Genomic DNA, 16,748 nt, shown 5'->3' on the forward strand with positions numbered 1-16,748 from the left:
TTCACCAGGAGTAGATTCCATCTCAAGAAACCATTTTCTTTGCTCATCCATAAGCAGCAACTCCTCTGTTAAAAGTTTTATCATAAAACTGCAACAATTCAGTCACATCTTTAGGGTCCACTTCTAATTCTGGTTTTCTTGTTCTTTCTATCATGTCTGCAGTTACTTCTTTCCCTGAAGTCCTGACCCTCTCAAAGTCATCCATGAGAGTTGGAATCAAGTTTGTTTGTTTGTTTTTATCAAACTACTGGGAGTTTTTCTGTTTTCTTCTTCTTTTGAAAAATATTTATGTATTCATTCATTCATTCATTCATTTGGCTGCACTGGGTCTTAGCTGCAGCACATGGGATCTTTCACTTGTGACAGGCAGGATCCCGTTACGGCACGTGGGATCCAGTTCCCCGACCAGGGATCAAACCCACACCCCTTGCCCTGGGAGTGCAGAGTCCCAGCCACTGGACTGTCAGGGAAGGCCCCTTCCAATCTCCTATTAATCTTGATATTTTGACCTCTTCCTATGAACCATCAGTCAGTTCAGTCACTCAGCTGTGTTCACTATGTCAGGTTCACTATAAACCATAAGTGTCTCCTTAATGTGGCATCTGTAATAGCAAATCCTTTCCAGAAGGTTTTCAATTTACTTTGCCCAGATCTGTCAGAGGAGTTACTGTGGCAGCTAGAGCCTTACAAAATGCATTTCTTAAAAAATAAGACGTGAAAGTTGAAATTACTCCTTGACCCATGGGCTGCAGACTGAATGCTGTGAACATGAATTTCATTGTACATCTCCATCGGAGCTCTTGGACAACCAGGTGCATTGTCTATGAAGAGTAATATTCTGAAAGCTATTTTTTTTCTGAGAAGTACTCAACAGTGAGCTTAACAATAAACCATGCTGTAAACAGATTTGCTGTCATCCAGGCTTTGTTGTTCCATTTGTAGAGCCCAGGTAGATTAGATGCAGCATAATTCTCAGAGGCCCTACAATTTTCAAAATGGCAAAGGACACTAGCTTCCACTTACAGTCACTAGCTGCATTAGCCCCTAACAAGAGAGTCAGCATGTCCTTTGAAGCTCTAAAGGCAGACATCGACTTCTCCTCTCTAGCTATAAAAGTTCTAGATGGCATCTTCTTCCAGTAGAAGGCTGTTTCATCTGCACAGAAACCCTGATGTTCAGTGTAGCCACCTTCATTATTGATCTGAGCTCGATCTTACAAATAACTTACCACAGTTTCTATATCAGCACTCAGGCTTCACCTTGCACTTTTAAGTTATGGACACGGCTTCTTTCCTTAAACCTCAGGAACCAACCTCTGTTAACTTCAAACTTTTCTTCTGTAGCTTCCTCACGTCCCTCAGACTTCAGAGAATTGAAGAGAGTTAGGGCCTTGCTCTGATTTAGGCATCAACTTAAGGGAATGTTGTGGCTGGTTTCATCTTCTATCCAGACTACTAAAACTTTCTTCAGCAAAATAGGGGTGTTCCTCTTTCTTACCATTTGTGTGTTCACTGCAGTAGCATTTTTGCTTTCCTGCAAGAACTTTTCCTTTGCATGAAAAACTTGGCTAATGGTTTGGCATAAGAAGCCTAGTATTTGGTGTATCTCAGGTTCAACATTTCTTCCTCGGTAAGCGTAATCATTTCTAGCTTGTGACTTAATGTGAGAGACAAGTGACTTCTCCTTTCACTTGAACACTCAGAGGCCACTTGAACACTGTAGGATTATTAACTGGCCTAATTTCAACACTGTTGTTATGTCTTAGGGAACAGGGAGGACTGCAAAGAGGGACAGAGATTGGGGGATGAGCAGCTGATGTGTGGAGCAGTCAGAACACACACATTTACTGATGAAGTTCACCATCTTATATGGGTTTGGTTTGAGGAACCCCAAAATAGCTGCACATCAAATATCAGTGATCACAAATTACAATAGCAACTGCCAATGAGAAAGCTTGAAATGTTGTTAGAATTACCAAATGCCACGAAGTGGTGACCTCTGTTAGAGAAATGGTGCCCATTGGTTTGTGTGACGCAGAGTTGCCCCAATGTTCGATTTGTAAGTAACGCCATATCTGCAAAGCAACACTAGAGCAAAGCGCAATGTAAAAAGGCATGCCTGTGCTACATTTGAGCAAAGACTTGAAAGAGGTAGAGGAATGAGTCTGGCAGATGTCTGGGAGAAAACCACTCCGGAAGAGCAAGGTGCCTGTGCAAAGCACTGATAAGACAGGAGAATGCATTTTGAGGAGTTAATGGTAAAGAGCATGCTAGCAGGTGGAGTGGAATGAAAGGGGAGAAGGAAAGAAGGAGATAAGGCCAAAGCGGCAGTGATGGCTCAGATCACCAGATATCCTGTATTCCACTATAAGGACTTTAGATTTTATTCTGAGTAGAACAGAAAGGCGTTGGAGGTTTACAGCAGAGGAATGACCTGTTCTGCCTTGTGTTAAACTGACCACTGACTGCCCTGGGGGAGCCAGGAGGGAAGCAGGGGGTTCAGAGACAAAGCTGTTACAACAGCTCAGGCATGAGATGCCAGTAGCTTGGACCTTCAAGGTATCTTTAAATATTTCGTTCGTTTCTGTCCATATCTACTGGACTTCAAGCTTCTTGAACCAACTAGTGGATTGTGTTCATCTCTGTCTTCCTGGTGCCTGGCACAGTCTAGAAGCTATTAGGCGTGTTGAGGGAAGGAAGAGAAGGAAAGAGGGAGGTAGGAAAGAAGGGGAAAGGAAAGAATTAAAGAAGAAAAAAAAAATGGAAAAACAGCGACTAGAGAGACAAAGTAAAACTCTGGGAAGTCCTCTCACATGGTCTGCAAACAGAAGAGCCATACAAAACTGCAAACACACAGCTGGCTTCAGCCAACTGCCCAAGACAGCCGCCCCCTGAACAACTGTCCCTGTTCTCATACGATCATGCCTTATACCGCAGATGGCACGGCCCGCGGCTCACAGCTCAGACGCAGCGGTGACGTTTCTTTTCTCACCTGGAGAAGTTTGTCGTAACGCTCGGCAGACATCAGGAAGCGTCCATCCTCAAGTTGCATCTCCCTGTTCTCCAGCAAGTTGTTCAAAACCGGCAGAACATTCCTCTCCGCCTTTTCCAAGCCTTCCAGGATGAGTGTCCTACCTTCTGTAGCTGCACGAACTGCACACTATTTCCAAGAGACAAAAGCAACAGGAGACCATCAAACATAGTGGAGCATGGCCTGATTTTACTTGTTGAGTAATGCAGATGAAACTAGGCCTCCTTATTATAGGGACCAGGAGTACGAAAAGCTGGGCTTCAGATCTTGGCTTTGCTTATTCCACCAATAGGATCTTGACCAAGTGATTTTTCTCTCTTGAGGCCTGTTTCCCCATTTGTAAAATGAAGAGTTTAGAAGCAGTGGTCTCTAAGGCTCCTTTCAGTTGTAACATTTTAGATATATACCCAATGAAACAGAAAACTAACAGCTATTTTTGGATGAGTAATGCAATCAAGGAAGCAGATTCCTTAACTAGAAAAAAAATGAAGATTACAATCTGCTCTATCAAGATTCTTATGGAGATCAGATAAACTAGGTGAGAACTCGCAGAGACTGGAAGGTTTTAAATGAGTCACCATTACAATGGATTCAGATTTAGTGTCATGTTCCACACCGACAGCATCACAGATTTACCAAAACAGAAAAAGAGTCAGGTTTTCCACTGGGCTATAGCAGACTGACCATAATCATACTCCTAGTTTTCCAAGTTTAAGAAAATTAGAAATAGAGAAAAAGAGGAAATAAAGTTGACTGCAAATGGGAAGAAACAGGAAAAATATAATTTTTTTAAAAAGTAAAGTACTAAAGATGTGGGGGGGGAAAATCCTTCTTTAACTGATAGATGCTGAACAAGATAGAAAAATCTATTTTTTGGTCAAAATCCTTGAAAATCTGGTTTTAAAAAAAATGCAAACCTCAATGACGTTTCTGCTGTGTACTGAACAATATGATTAGGATTAATGCCGTGAAATTTATGTTATCACTCTCTCCTTAAAAATCTCTGCTTTTTACCTTTATAGCACTATATTTTCTTTAAAAAAATTAAAAAAAAACACAGAGAAACAAACTTTCTCTTTTCTGCTTGCCCATCCCATGTAAGTTGCCAGAATCAGGTCTTTAACCCAAGCTCTTCTGACTCTAGAGCATCACCCTTAACCACACACTTGCAACCACCAGTGGCGTGCTAACCATTCTCAACCTCCGGCTCCCCCAAGCCCTATGACATGGATGTCTCCAGCCAGGCTCTAGAAGCACAGGCTCTACTGTACAATACTGAACACGTCAGCTTTTCCTCCAAATATTTTCTTTCTCTTATCTTCCTACTTATGGTGCGAGCACTATTTTCCCATGACAGGTCCTGGATTCCTACCTCACCTCTTACATGCAATTTATGATGATGTACTTCTTTAGTATTTCTGGAATTCATCCCTTCTACCACTCCTCTAGTTCAGGACCTTCTTACCTCTCAGATCTTCTTCTTACTAAGTCCAAGCTCCTTAATGTAGTGTTTATGTCTATCACAATATGGCATTATCGTTCCAATACTTCCTGATACCAGTTGCCTGATACGTGATATTTTTGCAACACTGAACTAGTTGTGATTTCCCCTATGCTTAAACATACCACACCGCTTAACTAGAAAAATGTGTTCTATACTGATCCCCTTTGCTTAAAATTTAATTTTCCCTATAGTAATTAGCTGTCAACCAATCTGAAAAATCAGCCTCCAAACAATCCTTCAGATGAAGGGAAGAAAACTACTATCTCTACTTTTTTTAAGAGACTAAATATCCAAAAAATTTCTCAAATAGCAAAGCACTGACTTCCCAACTTGAGGAGGGGGGGAACACAAAAAACAGGCACTGCTTAATCAAGTCTCCTTTTAATAAGCTGCTGAATTTTGCATTGTATTACAGAATTCATTTCAAATGTCTATGTACTATCATAAAAAACAAATTTCTATGAAAACTACAATTAAGATTCATCCTATTTTAAAAGTAAGATCAAATTATGAATAAACCTGACCATCTTGTGGTAGCAGCTTTATTTTTTAAAATGCATGGACAGAAGTGACTTAGTAGCTCCTAAAGAACCAAAAAAAAGAAAAGAATCTTATTTTTGCTAGTTGATAAAAGAGCAAATCCATAGAAATGGCTTCCAGAACATTAAAAATAACACATAAACTACTTATAGAAATTCATGTTTCAGCTAAGGCCTCAATTAAGCTTTCTTTTATAAGAAACTATTTACTCCAAGAAAACACAGCTCCTAATAAAAAGAAACTCAGCTATATCTCAATCTAAAAAAAAGAAAGAAATCAAGTTATCACAACTTGTGTTAATATTGTATTTAAGAAGCTAATAAACTTTTTATCAATCTTAGTTATACAACAGACTAAATACTCTATTTAACTTTTAAACACTTCCTAGAGATGAAAATACATGTTCTCAGAGACAAAACTAGAAATACGTAAGTCAAAATTTAGTGGTTTCCCAACTGTGGGTCAGAGAAGACAAAGTCTTGACGACATAGGACAACAATAGACACAGCAGATCTGCTTTTATTTACTCCAGGAGACTTTGGTCAGTTACGCACTGCACCTTCCCAGAGGAAAGGTGGAATAAGCTGTAGAGAGATCAGAAGGAAAACACAAAGGAATCCTTTCATCCCCCCTAATGGAGACGTGGACTAAGTCACTTTAGTGGTGCCAAACTCTTTGTGGAGATAGGTGCTGTGATCCTAAGTTGAAAAAAGTAGTAATGGATGGAAAAAGGCCTCTTGAAAACCTGATAAGTGCCATACCTCTTCTCCAGAGTAAAATGCACACAGCTATCCGTATACAATAGAGACCTCAAGTTAAGAACCTCTAACTCTGAAAAAATGATACAAACACAAAGTCACAAGTTGGCACACACTGTAGTAATAATTGCTGAAGCCAGAATCATCAACGAATGGTAAAATTAGTGGGTAAGAGGATGATGAAAAACAGGACATTTGCAAAAACTCACAACTATCTCCCTTCACAAGGTATTTTTAAGTGCAAAGGGAAAAAAATAACACAACAGTGAAGGAACCTGGCAGATACAACCTTAACCAAGTCCTCAGTTAATATACAGTAATGAAATGTATCAGGCTCCCCAGGTGGCACTAACAGTAAAATGTCTGCCTGCCAAAGCAGGAGACATAAGAGATGAAGGTTCAATCCCTGGGTCAGGAAGATCCCCTAGAGGTGGGCATGGCAACCCACTCCAGTATTCTTGCCTGGAGAATCCCCACGGACAGAGGAGCCTGGCGGGTTACTACGGAGTTGCAAAGAGTCAGGCAGGACTGAAGCGACTTAGCATGCATGCAATGAGATGTATCAATTTCAAGCACTAAACTTCTTATATGAAGTTCCCCCAAAGGCCACATCTCTTCTACTGCATTGTTGCATTTTTAACATATGCATGATCTTGATCAAATCATGAGGAAACATCAGACAAACCATACTTAGCAACATTCTACAAAATAACTGGTCATGAAGAAGACAAGGGAGCGACCTGGTACTATAATGGGGTGGAGCTGGGGACAGTGTAGCAGAAGTCATTTTTTTTTTTTTTAATGATGCAAATACTTGAGCATATTCATATGATGAGGAGGAGCAGCTTTGTCTTTGACTAAGTGTCACTCCTCCTTTTCTGAGGCTAGCTCTGTACTCTGAGCTTAGTGGCATTTTATCTTCCTTCCTCCAAAATCTTCCATCAACTATCTCTCTCTCTCTCTCTCTCTCTCAGCCATTTCTGACTCTTTTTGACCCCATGGACTAAGGAGTCCACCAGGCTCCTCTTGTCCATGGAATTTTTCAGGCAAGAATATTGGAGTTGGTTGCCATTTCCTCCTCCAGGGGATCTTCCCAACTCAGGGATCAAAGCTGCATCTCTTGCATCTCCTGCATTGGCAGTCAGGTTCTCTACCACTAGCGCCACCGAGGAAGCCCTCCATCAACTATACCATGTCTTATTTTCATTTTCACATTCCTTCTCTTCTACATTTTTAGAAGTACATGTCTGTACTTTAAGAAAATCTACAGTCTTCTGAGCCTCTTAATATACTCTCATTTTCCTCTCCTTTATTTACAAACTTCTTTTTTGTTTGTTTGCTTTCTGTTTCCTCTTGGCCGCACCGGGCAGCTGGTGGGATCTTTGTTCCCCGGCCCTGAGCAGTGAAAAGCACCAAGTCCTAACTACTGGACTGCCGGGGAATTTCCTATTTTCAAGCCTCTTGGAAATAGTCCACATGCTGACTGCCTCTAATAAGCTTCCATCACCCTCATTTTATTGAAACTGCTCACTTGAAAACACCAAAAATCAAAATGCCACAAATCAAGCTTTTTTCTTGATCATCGTGATCTCATTCCCTTCAATCCTCTTCCATTGATTCTCTTTTGTGATTTGAAAGGAAAAAAAGTGAAAAGGCGGCTTCCCTGGTGGATCAAATGGTAAAAAACCTGCCTGGAATGCAGGAGACCCCAGTTCAATCCTCTGACCCTCTCCTGTGATTTACCATCTATGAATATGTACCAGGTTGGTTTCCCCACTCCAGTGGGCAATTCCTATGGACAGAGGAGCCTGGCGGGGTACAGTCCATGGAGTCGCAAAGAGTTGGACACGACTGAGCAACTTCCACTTTCTCATGTACCTGTTTCATCTTCCGAGTAGGATTCTTAGGCCTTCAAGGGGTGAGAACTCTGTTTTTTTGTCATATTGGTGCAAAACTGACTCACAGCAGGCTTTTAGTGTTTATGGAATAAAAATATAACCATTCAGTTACAAGATGTTGTTATGTAAGTTTAGAAAGAATTTTTATATGAAGAATAACACTTATCTATGCTTACACTTGATATGAAAACAGAACTGAACAAGTTTAACTGTCAGCAAGAGAGATTTAGTCTACATATTTCAAAATTTTTCTATACAGATTTTAAAATAAAATAATTGTGGTGTAACTTTTCTTGTGAAATCATTTAAAAAAAATAAAGAAGGGAACAGCATATATATATTTTACATGGAATGAATACTGGTGATCACTCCTCAGTGTAGAAATTAGATAAAGATCACGCATAAGGATCTCTTCCTGCCCTTCAAGCTATAGAATTTTCAGAGACCTAATTTCTCAAATAGAAATCAGAAAAAAAATGCATAAAAATCCTTCTGGACAAAACCATCCCATATAGCAGCTTTAACAACCTAGTACATGGACACAAAGTATTTCAAGATAAAAGCAGCTGCATGACCTAAAATCAAAAACTGTCTAAGCCCTGTTCTAGATTTGCTTCTGATTTGATGAATGACCTGAGGCAAACAATTAATCTGGATGTCTGTGTCCTCATTTAGTAAATGAGAATATCCTCAAGGGGTGCTGTACAATGTCACTATTTATGAATCAAGGCAGTACTAGAAAAAAATTTAAAGCTGTCAAGCCTATTAAAATATCAATTATTATTAACAGAGCCATGATCTGATGAAAATAGATTCTAAAGAGTTTCAGACACTCAAAATGGCTACAGTGTAATGTCACTGAAGAAGCCAAAGAGGGGAAAACAATTTCTGTTTCAACTTTTTTATTTAAAATGATCAAAATAGGATCTTCTGCCACCTGCTGTGGATGATTAAGGTTACTCACGTTCCTCTGTAAGCCTCCATTTCTCTCTAAAGCTATACTAGTGATGGTGCTTATTTCATAGATTAAGATAAAGATTAAGGAAGATAACCTCTGACACACAGTAAACCTGAAAAAAACAAAATTACGGGGCTTCCCTGGTGGTCCAGCGGTTAAGATTCTGTCTTGCCATGCAAGAGACACCGGTTTGATCCCACATGCCGTGGAGCAACAGAGCCCATGAGCAACAACTGCTGAGCCCACGTGCTGCAGCTCCTGAAGCCAGGGCACTATCGCCCGTGCGCCACAACAAGAGAAGCGACCACAACAAGAAGACCACGTAATTGCAACCAAGAGTAGCCCATGCTCTCCGGAACTAGAGAAATTCTGCATGCAGCAATGAAAACCCAGCCAAAATAAATAAATAAATAAACCTTAAAAATTTTTTCATGTTACTTTCTTTAAAAAAAAAAATAGCTGTTATTATTACAAATACTATTATCCTTGTAGTAGTTGCTGTTATTGTCATTAGAAAATATTTTAATTTAATTACAAATACTATTATCCTTGTAGTAGTTGTTGTTATTGTCATTATCAACAGCAGCAGCAGCAGCAGCATCTTCATGATCATCACTGCATTTTGAAGAGAAGTAGCATATGAGAGAAAGAAGCTAAACTTAGGAACCAGACAAATCCTGGTTCAAATTCTACCACTGCTTTGTTTATCATACAACTGGTAAGACTCTTACTTCACCTGTAGGTATGGAAGTCAACTCCATCCTAAGAATGTTTTGAGGATTAAATGCAGTCATATAAAAGGTGCCTAGCACAACAGGGGTCTCCTCAATGAAAGTTATTTTTATCTCCCTTGATTCTTCTTAACTGAATTTAAATAAACCTGTCCAACCGTTAACATACACATAGCTAAGAGCTGGCCTGAGCAAGAGGGCAATATGGAGAGGCCAAGGCCTGAGTTCTGACTAATACAGAGGTCAGAGTAAACACAGACCTTCTCCAGCTGTGCAAGTGACAGTCAGGACATATGGACAGAGGAGCCTGGTGGGCTAAGTCCACGGGGTCACAAAGAGTCAGACACGACTGAGCGTGAGACAAGCCAAGAACAAGACGGCTGCGAGGGATTTGGAGCCGGTACCAGAACTCAGTCATTCTCAGAAAGCAAGCAACTGTTTTCCCTTATTTGCTAAAATAAGTAAAAGGTGATTATACAAGATAAAAATCTCAGTTTTCGATCAATAGCACTGTTATTCAATATATTACGAGTTACTTTTGGTGACCTATAATATTTAAGCAGTGTATTAAAGGAGTTAATCCTTACTTTTTCTACTAATAAGAGAGAATCAAGAATTATTCAAAACAGGAGAATACATTAAAATATTATGTAATTGTTTAAAGTGCATTTTATATGTAACATTAAATATGTGTATTGTATATTAAGGAACTTGACATTATCGTGTCAAAGTAACAAGATTCTAATGTGATGAGTTGATGGTTTAGAAAAAGGTAAAAAAAATCATTTGAAGTTCCCCATCCTGGCTTTCTATTCCCCCAGTTATGGCTATATAGAGTGTCACCCCTCAGCCAGACATAAAAACCTAATCACAAGTTATTTGTAATATTTGAGAAATGCAAGCAATGTGTAATGACTTAAAAGTCTTCCTCTCCAGCTCTTTGGAGTCACAGGACAATAAGCAGAATTCAGGATAAGAATGTCAAGTAAAGTAAGAAAAAAAAGGAGAGTAATAGGTTTTTGAAGAGTAAGAATATCAAAAAATATCAGCTTTTTTGGGTTATTTTATCTTCTAAGACAAATGCAAGTTAATGTGGTAGTAAAAAATCTTCAACTCTTTATATCTCCATAAGTGTTATAATATCAGCCATATAAATTTTCATATTTCTGTTCTTTAGCTTATTTTTCTTTTCAAAAAGTTCCTATAATCCATTCAGCAAAGCATTTGCATTAAAAATATTTGTTACCTTCACATTAACAAGTGAGTATGTTATAGTATTTACATAAACAAACATGGTGTAAACATCAACATTTTCTTGGCAGATCATAACTTATTTCATCAGTCTCTCTCTCCTTTTCCATATCCACTCAATTTATTGACATCTTACAGAAGCAATAACCAATAAAAATAAAAATAAAAATAAGAAGTTAGTACTTCTTAAAACAAATTAAAGTCTATCGATTTGGCAACATACATACATAGAAATACTCAATATTGACAAGAATCCATGAGACAATTACTCAGTGCATTAGGATGACAGCATGAGTTGGAACACCTTTTCTAGAAAGCAATTTTGTGACATATGTATATCAAGACTCTTGAAAATGTCTAGGCCCTTTAATTATACTTCCAGCATTCAAGTTTTAAAAAATCATCCACGATAATAAGATCTAAGTGGAGAGATATTCACCTAGAGTTATTTCTAACAGTGAAATTATAACAGTTATATAATAATTATATAATTACAACAGTGAAATTTATAACAGTGAAAACTTAGACAAAATCTGAATGATCAACAATATGGAAATGTAGATAAAATGGGAATGTTAAATAAATAATGTCACATCTATTTGATGAAATACTGTACAGACACTAAAAGTTATATTTTTTCACAGGAAAATGCTCCTGAAGAAAATCAAATTTTAAGAAAAGCAACCTGTAAAACTTGATATGCATGGTATACCATCTTTGTAAAAATTACTATACGTGATTAGATAGATATGAATGTAGGCATGATGAGCTTCCAAGGTGTTATCAGTGTAAAGAATCTGCCTGGCAATGAAGGAGAAGTGGGTTCGATCCCTGGGTCAGGAAGACTACTGGAGAAGGAAATGGCAACCCACTCCAGTATTCTTGCCTGGGAAATCCCATGGACTGTGGACCGTGACAGGCTACATACAGTCTATGGAGTCGCAACGAGTCAGACACAACTTAGGAGGTAAACCACCAAAACTGTTTTTAGGTGCCAGAGATAAGCAAAATAGTTACATTCTAGTGGAGAAGACAGACAATAAACATGAAAACAAGGAAATTAGGCAAATTCAGAGAGCGATAGGTGCTCTGAAGATTACCTTATGTATATGACAACAGGGTTCATGCAGAAAGGGTTTAAATGTGATGAGTGATTATAGAAAGTTCTGAGAGTTTATCATCAGAATGATGAGGAGGCAGGAATATACAGATCTGGGAGAAGGTCATCCCAAGCAGAGGAAATAACAAGTACAAAGGTTCTGGGGCTGGAACGAACTTGGTCTGTTTTTAAGAGGACAAGGTCACTGTGGCTGGACTCTAGCAAGCAAGGGAAAGAAGAAAGGAGATGAAGTTGACAAGGTTGGGTCCTGTAGAGTGTGGTGGCCATGTTCAAGGGTCTGGATTTTATTCTGGGTGTGACAGGACCAAACTGCTTTAAGCAAGGAACTGATAGGATCTGGTTATGAACAAACAATAAGGAATATTAACTGCCAGGAAGTGAGAGAGAAGAAAAAATATGAAACTCAGATAAAATCTCAATAGACAGTCTGAAGCAACTCAGAGAAAGGACTAATGTCCTTATATCTTCATCACAGACTCTGAAGGTGCCAGTGTAGTATAGCATCGTAAACAGCTGATGCTTGTCATAATCAGCTGGATTAATAAAAAAGAAAAAACATGAAAGTATAGAATACTACCATAAATGCATATATCATTTTAAATATTTTATAAGTGGTAAACAGATATAAATTAAAAATTTGCTTTCTAGAATGGTTGGGAGAATACAATGTCAGAGTTTCATCTAAACAATTTATATTATGCTTCAAGATATAAATCTTTAGCTAACCAATAAATTTAGTTACCTAAAGCAACTCAATTTCTGAGATTTCTGCTTAGCCAGTTTTAAACTGTCTTTAAAATAATAAGCATACAAAAACATTTTTTCCTGTTCCTTATTATCTGCATCGCAACAATCATCCAAATACAAAATTCACTCAAAAATATGTTTTTAAATCCACGCTCTACCAAAGTCAGTACTCTTACTGTCATTTAAAATGACCGAGAAGAAGCAAGCATTGTATTTTTTTTCCACTTATAATCAGAAATAAACTTAGCCTTTGGAATTACGTAAATAAAATGGATTTCTTTAAATATACTCATGTGCTCCATCCACAAAGGATTACGTTTTTAATAGTTGGAAATCTAAAATACTCAGATTCTCCCACCATATGATGCTAAGTTTGATCACCATTGTTTATCATAAGTAGTGTAGTCGCTCAGTCGTGTCCGACTCCTTGCAACCCTGTGGACTGTAGCCCACCAGGCTCCTCTGTCCATGGGATTCTCCAAGCAAGAATACTGGAGTGGGTTGCCATTTCCTTCTTCAGGGGATCTTCCCGACCCAGGGATCGAACCTGGGTCTCCCGCACCACAGGCAGATGCTTTATCCTCTGAGCAACCAGGGAACTGACAAATCATTGCACTTTAAGTACAGCCTTCTTTCTGTAACTAGATGGTGATCTACATGACAATGTGAATATTTTGGTCTCCAAAAATTCTTTCACTCAGTGTTTCTTACAATTTCACTCTTTTACTTATAAAGTAATAGTGTGTACTCCTGGGAAAGCTTCAAATTTAAAGAACTATGAAGCTTATTCCTTGCCCTACCCCAGATGCCTGACCACACCTCCACAGAGGTAAGCCCTGTTAACTGATTCTTGTGTTTCCTTCTGGAAATTTTCAATGTGTAAACAAACATTTATGTATTTTTTCTCGTTTTTTAAATCACAAATGGGATCATATTATATAGACTGTCTTGCAACTTCATTTTTTTTCAGTTAATATATTCTGGACTTCTATCAACTCATAAATATTCATCTCACTTTTTTTAACGGTGACAGATAATTCTAGCTACTATGATTTATTTAATTAGTCTCTTATACATCATTATAGTTTTCACAAAGTTTTATGTGATTTATCAAACAGTGCTACAATAAACAGCCTAGTATATATGTTTTCGTGCTTTGTGTGAATAACACTGGAAAGAAAAATTGCTAGAAATATTACTGCTGGATACTAATGTGTTTAATTTTTTTCTTTTGATAGATAATCACCAAATTTTCCTTTATAATTACATCAATCCATGGTCCCATTAACAGCAATGCTGATTCCTCACCCCTTCCTCCTCATCAACAACGAACATTAGCAGATTCTGAGAGGTGAAAGAAAAGGAGCCGTTCACTACTCTTTTAATGTTCATTTTTATAAACAAGAAGTTCAAGCACCTTGTTATGAATTTATTGAACGTCTGAATCTTTTCTCTATGAAATGCTTGAAGCCTCTGCCCTTTTTTCTCTTAGGCATTCCTGACAAAGAACAATGTTCAATATTTTAAGTAAAATATTTAAAGAAATGTACAAGTTTTGTTATAGGGGTTTCCAGGGGTTCAGTGGTAAAGAGTCTGTTCAGTGGTTAAGAATCTGCCTGCCAATGCAGCAGACACAGGAGACATGGGTTTGATCCCTGGATCAGGAAGATCCCTGGGAGCAGGAAATGGCAAGCCACTTCAATTCTTGCCTGGAAAATTCCATGGACAGATGAGCCTGGCCGGCTTCAGTCTATGGGGTCGCAAGGAGTCTGACATGACTGAGTATGCATGCACCCACAAGCTTCAATATAATATTCAAAAAATATTATTTTAATTGATAAGCTGCACTCTCTTCAAAAAGCTGTAGTTCCTGGAATTATGAATCTAATTTTACTACACTTAATATACCTTTATGTACTTCACCTTTAGATTTAGAATATTTTAGTAAATGTGCTAGAGAATTTGCTATATTGAAATCTCAATTCGTTATTTTTTTTTTAACTCAAATTTTTATAGGAAGTTAATAGGAAGCAACTGGAAATTAAGAAATCAGCATATGAATCTTTAGTTAACATTTCAGAACCACTTGTTTCAACTACGGCTTTTTATTTCATACTAAACTAACAAGGCATTTCCAAGAACAGGGAAACCAAAAACCTAAATTAAATCTGTCTAGAGAGGGCATGGTACATCTGTCTTTCGCTAGTACATGAGCTACTCTTTTCCTACTTTAAAAATCAATTTCTTAAAGACCGGGAGTGAACAGTCACGTGTGGGAGTGTGATAAGCACTTGCCTGATCGATGTAAAAAGCTGTGCCCGCTCGGATCTCTCGCCGCTGTTTGAGGTCGGTTTCGGTGGTGTCTCTTGACAAAGCAATGTATTCAACCTCCCTTTTGGTCAGCTCCTGAAGAGAGTGAAATGGTCCCAAGATAAAATCAAGTTTCCAAGATAAAATCAAGTTCCCAACATATGCTTTGGAGGCAGGTACCCTGACAATGTCACTCTACAGAAGAGCATTTTATTAATAAATGTAATTCTAGATGAAAGCCTTCTGAGCCTCAGCTTTAAGAAAAATGTAATAAATGGAACATTAATCAAAATATGTATCTCTCCTCAGAACTTTTACTGTACTCAATAATCTATAGCTTAATTACTGACTACTTAGGCAATAATAATCAAAATGTGATCTTACAAATATCTCCTATAGAGTTCTTTTCAAATATCAAGAGTAATAATTTGGCTATTACTTGATTTTCACATAAATGACAGTCATCTCTGTAAATAATGTTCATCTTTTTTTTAAGGGTGCTTTAAATTAATTTACTGTATAAACCAATGATTACCTACCATGTATATGTTAAGCATTTAACAAGTGTGAAAATAAGGTAAATATCAATAAGTGGTTCAACAATAAAGAGACAATATAGAACTAATTAGGAAGGAAAAAGGAGAGGAAAGATGAAAAGCAGGAAGGAGGTATGGAGGTTATTATTTTACACAGGAAAAAAAACCATTTGGTTTGAAGAAGAAACCACCCAGAATCTATTTCTCTTAGAATAATTAATCTATCCCTAAATTCATTTTTCCTTATATATAACAACAAGGTATAAAAAGTTTTTAACATTATCCTTAGTTTTACAATGTTGAATTAAAAACAATGACATTCTCCAATCCAATAAGGCATGTAATATGTTTTTATTAAACAGGAAGAACAAATTAATTTACTGGAGGAGTACAAAAGAAAAAAGTTGAATGAGTATGCCATTAGTGGTGAAAGGGGATTTTTCTTTAAATGGGATTTTTTTTAATTGACCTTATCTCCATGTGATGTTGATAAAAATACATTATTATTGTCACTCAGTCTTTTAAAATGTGCCTGTTCCCATGCACCCATAAGTTTTAGAATATGTGGAAAGAAGGGGAAAGTTTTAAAAAGAGAAAATGTACACCAAAGTGGCAAAGATGTGCTGACACCAAATGATGTTTCTCTAAATGAGCCGCCCGTGAGAGCACAATTCTGGAGTCAAGTGGCAGGTCCTCCTCCAGCAGACCCCTCCTGGCTTCTGGAACGCCCTGCAGCGCCTTCCCGTCTTGTCTCACTGACTGACTGACTGTGATCTCCCTCGCTGAAAACCCCTGACACTCACAGTGGTTGACCAAATGCCGTGTGCCTCTTACTATTAAACTGTATCACAGTAGCAGCCCAAACTGTCACACCAAGGCTGTCATCCTCAGTCTTGACAGTTTCCCCGGACTTTTCGTCAGCCAAGACAAGACCAAGGTGTCCCCAGCTGTTGATCCACGAAGTGGCAGCAACAAGCTCACAGCCAGCACCTGAAGCAGCAGGTGGGGACGGCGGCAGAGGTCTGCTGACTTGCTTTAAACTGTCTAGAAAGCTCCTACTATATGAGTGAAATATGAGATAAACACAAGTTTTCAGTTATTTCTTTTTAATTTCTCATTGATTCAACAGGCTTGCCCCCAGATTTCTGCCTTTAGAGATGTCATCTACACTGGCTATTGGACCAATCCATTGTTCCATATCCGGTTCCAACTGTTGCTTCTTGACCTGCATCCAGGTTTCGCGGGAGGCAGGTAAGGTGATCTGGTATTCCCATCTCTCCAAGAATTTTCCAGTTTTTTGTGATCCACTCAGTCAAAGGCTTTAGAAAAGACCTGATGCTGGGAAAAGATTGAAGGCAGGAGGAG

The 16,748-nt window shown here is 38.2% G+C and overlaps 1 protein-coding gene across 1 annotated transcript in view; it reads right to left on the reverse strand.

Annotated features, from left to right (window-relative positions):
* VWA8 (von Willebrand factor A domain containing 8) overlaps positions 1-16,748 on the reverse strand; it is a 367,266-nt gene that overhangs the window by 307,692 nt on the left and 42,826 nt on the right. Inside the window, exons 4-5 of the mRNA XM_061133632.1 lie at positions 14,833-14,943; positions 2,992-3,159 (exon numbers count right to left, since the gene is read on the reverse strand). Coding sequence (XP_060989615.1) covers positions 2,992-3,159; positions 14,833-14,943 — 279 coding nt within the window. The remainder of the gene's footprint in view (positions 1-2,991; positions 3,160-14,832; positions 14,944-16,748) is intronic.

This window comes from Dama dama, chromosome 30, assembly GCF_033118175.1.
Source record: "Dama dama isolate Ldn47 chromosome 30, ASM3311817v1, whole genome shotgun sequence".
In the NCBI taxonomy this organism is placed as follows: domain Eukaryota; kingdom Metazoa; phylum Chordata; class Mammalia; order Artiodactyla; family Cervidae; genus Dama; species Dama dama.